This window comes from Penaeus japonicus, unplaced genomic scaffold (genome assembly GCF_977035675.1).
Source record: "Penaeus japonicus unplaced genomic scaffold, GWHDUDI00000001_assembly GWHDUDI00000022, whole genome shotgun sequence".
Lineage (NCBI taxonomy): Eukaryota > Metazoa > Arthropoda > Malacostraca > Decapoda > Penaeidae > Penaeus > Penaeus japonicus.
In genome coordinates, this window is record NW_028234424.1 from 16,674,680 (window position 1) to 16,677,179 (window position 2,500).

General features: G+C 39.6%; 1 protein-coding gene across 1 annotated transcript in view; it reads left to right on the forward strand.

Annotated features, from left to right (window-relative positions):
- RhoGAP100F (Rho GTPase activating protein at 100F) overlaps nt 1-2,500 on the forward strand; it is a 237,600-nt gene that overhangs the window by 187,589 nt on the left and 47,511 nt on the right. The window contains exons 6-10 of the mRNA XM_086549233.1: nt 1-90; nt 220-514; nt 1,297-1,329; nt 1,900-2,014; nt 2,450-2,500. The exon at nt 1-90 is cut by the window's left edge and continues 1,375 nt beyond it; the exon at nt 2,450-2,500 is cut by the window's right edge and continues 106 nt beyond it. Of these exons, the coding sequence (XP_086405359.1) occupies nt 1-90; nt 220-514; nt 1,297-1,329; nt 1,900-2,014; nt 2,450-2,500 (584 nt within the window). The remainder of the gene's footprint in view (nt 91-219; nt 515-1,296; nt 1,330-1,899; nt 2,015-2,449) is intronic.

A 2,500-nucleotide genomic window follows, 5' to 3' on the forward strand; every position in this document is an offset into this window, starting at 1 on the left:
TGAGCGAGGACGAAAGCGACGGCGCCGTCAGTGCCCCGGAAATGCCCACGGGCACCGAGAGAGGTAAGCCGCCCTCTCTCTACACGCACGGTAAGCCACCCTCCACCTGCCTGCCAACACCCACAGATCGCTCGTTTCTTCTCCGCTTGACCTCCTTCGTCTTAACTTAAGTCCTTCCCCAACCCCACAACTGGTTCCAACTTCTCCTCTTCCGCTTAGGAAGCCTCACCCCCCCACACCCCCGCTTCCCCCGGCCTGACCTCTACCGCCCCAACCCCAGCCTCAACCCCGCCCCATCCTCAGCCTCAACCCAATCCTACCATAACCGTTCCGCAGGAGGCGGTCACACTCTTCGTCTCCTCCTCCCCTCTCCTCCCCGTCTCTACCACTCCTACTCCCCATATTATCTATTGAACGCCTTTGCAATTTGCTACTATAAATTTGTGCTCGACGCACCTCCTATAGCCAACACATGTGTACATCCGACTTCCACCACGCAGTACACCAGCGCGAGGTAAGATTGTACATCTTGGCACATTCGCTGTTCTTGAGTTGTACCCTTCCCTCACCCGCCCTGGCTGTGTGTAGGTTACTTTACTCGATATAAGCCGCACTTCTATACATAGACAGGAATATATTCATAATCACGTTTACATGATCACATATTCTTACACTCTCTTTCTTAATGTATCTCACACATACATAGAACACTCATAAACGAAAGAATCAAAGGGTTTTACAGACAATTATAAACACATGTTCATTCTCATATTCATTTCATATCAAACATATGTAAACATGTACAGTAGTCCCTTTCTAGCAATAACGTATTCATAAATTTATGAAAATAAAGTGATAGTGGAGGAGAGAGGGGGGAGGGGGTAACTAGTTTAAGGCCAGTATTATTTACTTGTTCTTGTCCATCCCCTTATCCGTTGCCTGCTTTGTCTTGTCTGTTATCGCAGTTCGCGAACAAAAATGAAAAAAAAGACCATTAACAAATGAAAAACTCTCCAGTAAAGTATAACAATAGTTGACTCCCTCGTGAAAGTTAAAATTTATGATATCAACTTTTTGACGACATCTGTACGTGGGATGGCAAAATACTTCATGGCAAAAGGATTTAATATCCGATATATGTATATATTTTTTCTTGCTATCTTTATAGAAACTGAAATGTTCTATACATGCACATACATTTTCTTCTAGTTGCAAACAAGTTTTACCTGAGGATTATTTTCAAATCAATCTATCCATTTAAACTTTGTATACTCTATATAACCTGTTACTGACTAGTGCGAAGATTAAGGAATACGGGTACACAGAAAGGCAATTCACAGGAAATAGCTTAATCGGTTGTCTCCTCTTCCGTCTTCAATTATTCTTAGGATGAGGTAAGCTCTCGAGTACTTAGGTAAGAGTTGAATACTCAAACAAAACTCTGCAGGGCCGTTGGATCATGTTTTAAACTTTTATCCGATTTTGAAATTTCTTGTTATCAATTTCTCTGCTTTAATCTAGCATATTCATTATTCTATTCTTTATTCTAATCTGTTATTTTTATTAGAATGCAGTCCGTATAGGAGCATCTGATCACCCTGCAGTTCCGGTTGATAGTTGATTGATAAAAAATGTCAGATATAAAGAAGAAAATAAGAATTACAAGCGTTTACATAAACAATTTCAGTTATTTTTACTGTGGTATATGAAATCCATCAAATACTCCGTCATGATTGTTAATTTATTTTTCTGTTTTAAAATGTTAGTACAATTCCAGGAATATTAAATGTAACAGTAAGAAATAGAAATTGAGAAAGCCATTATCTATCTATAATAAAAAGCTAAATGGAAAAGGATTATCCACCACAGTAATGAGCACTTTACGTTGTTATTATGCAGAGATGCTATCCAGAGATTTTTGTTAATTAACTTATTCATCGGTAACATTTTATCTAATGTGGCTGGTGAATTCGTGTGTGCTAATATCAGAGATCTTCCTGGCTTCATCTTAATTGTCAGGGAAAAATAATCCTCATACTTTATAACGTTTTCGGATTAGATTACTGAAGGAAAAAAAGAGTCAGTGGGTCAGTAGGTTGTACGACTGTGAATAACTCTACGGCGTACAACTCCGTTTTCAATTAGATTACAGAAAGAAAAGAAAGTCAGTGAGTCGGTACGTTGTACGGACTATGAATAACTCTACGGTATACAACCCCGTTTTCAATTACACGTTTTGGAGAGGTGAGAAGGATAGGATGAGGGGATAAAGTTAAATATTGCCAGATTCAGCCTTCCGCCTCCTGTTATTTCCATATTGAAGAGTGTTAGTCTACTACTGTTAGTAGTGTAATGATACTGACAGTTGCTTGGTGACCTCGTTTCAAGGAATTTGCTGTGAGTTATAGAAATGCAATATCCAACTAAAATATTAACTTTCTTGTGACAGGAGTCTCCTTGCAAGGAACAACTTGGAGACACGCGGGATATACAACATCTC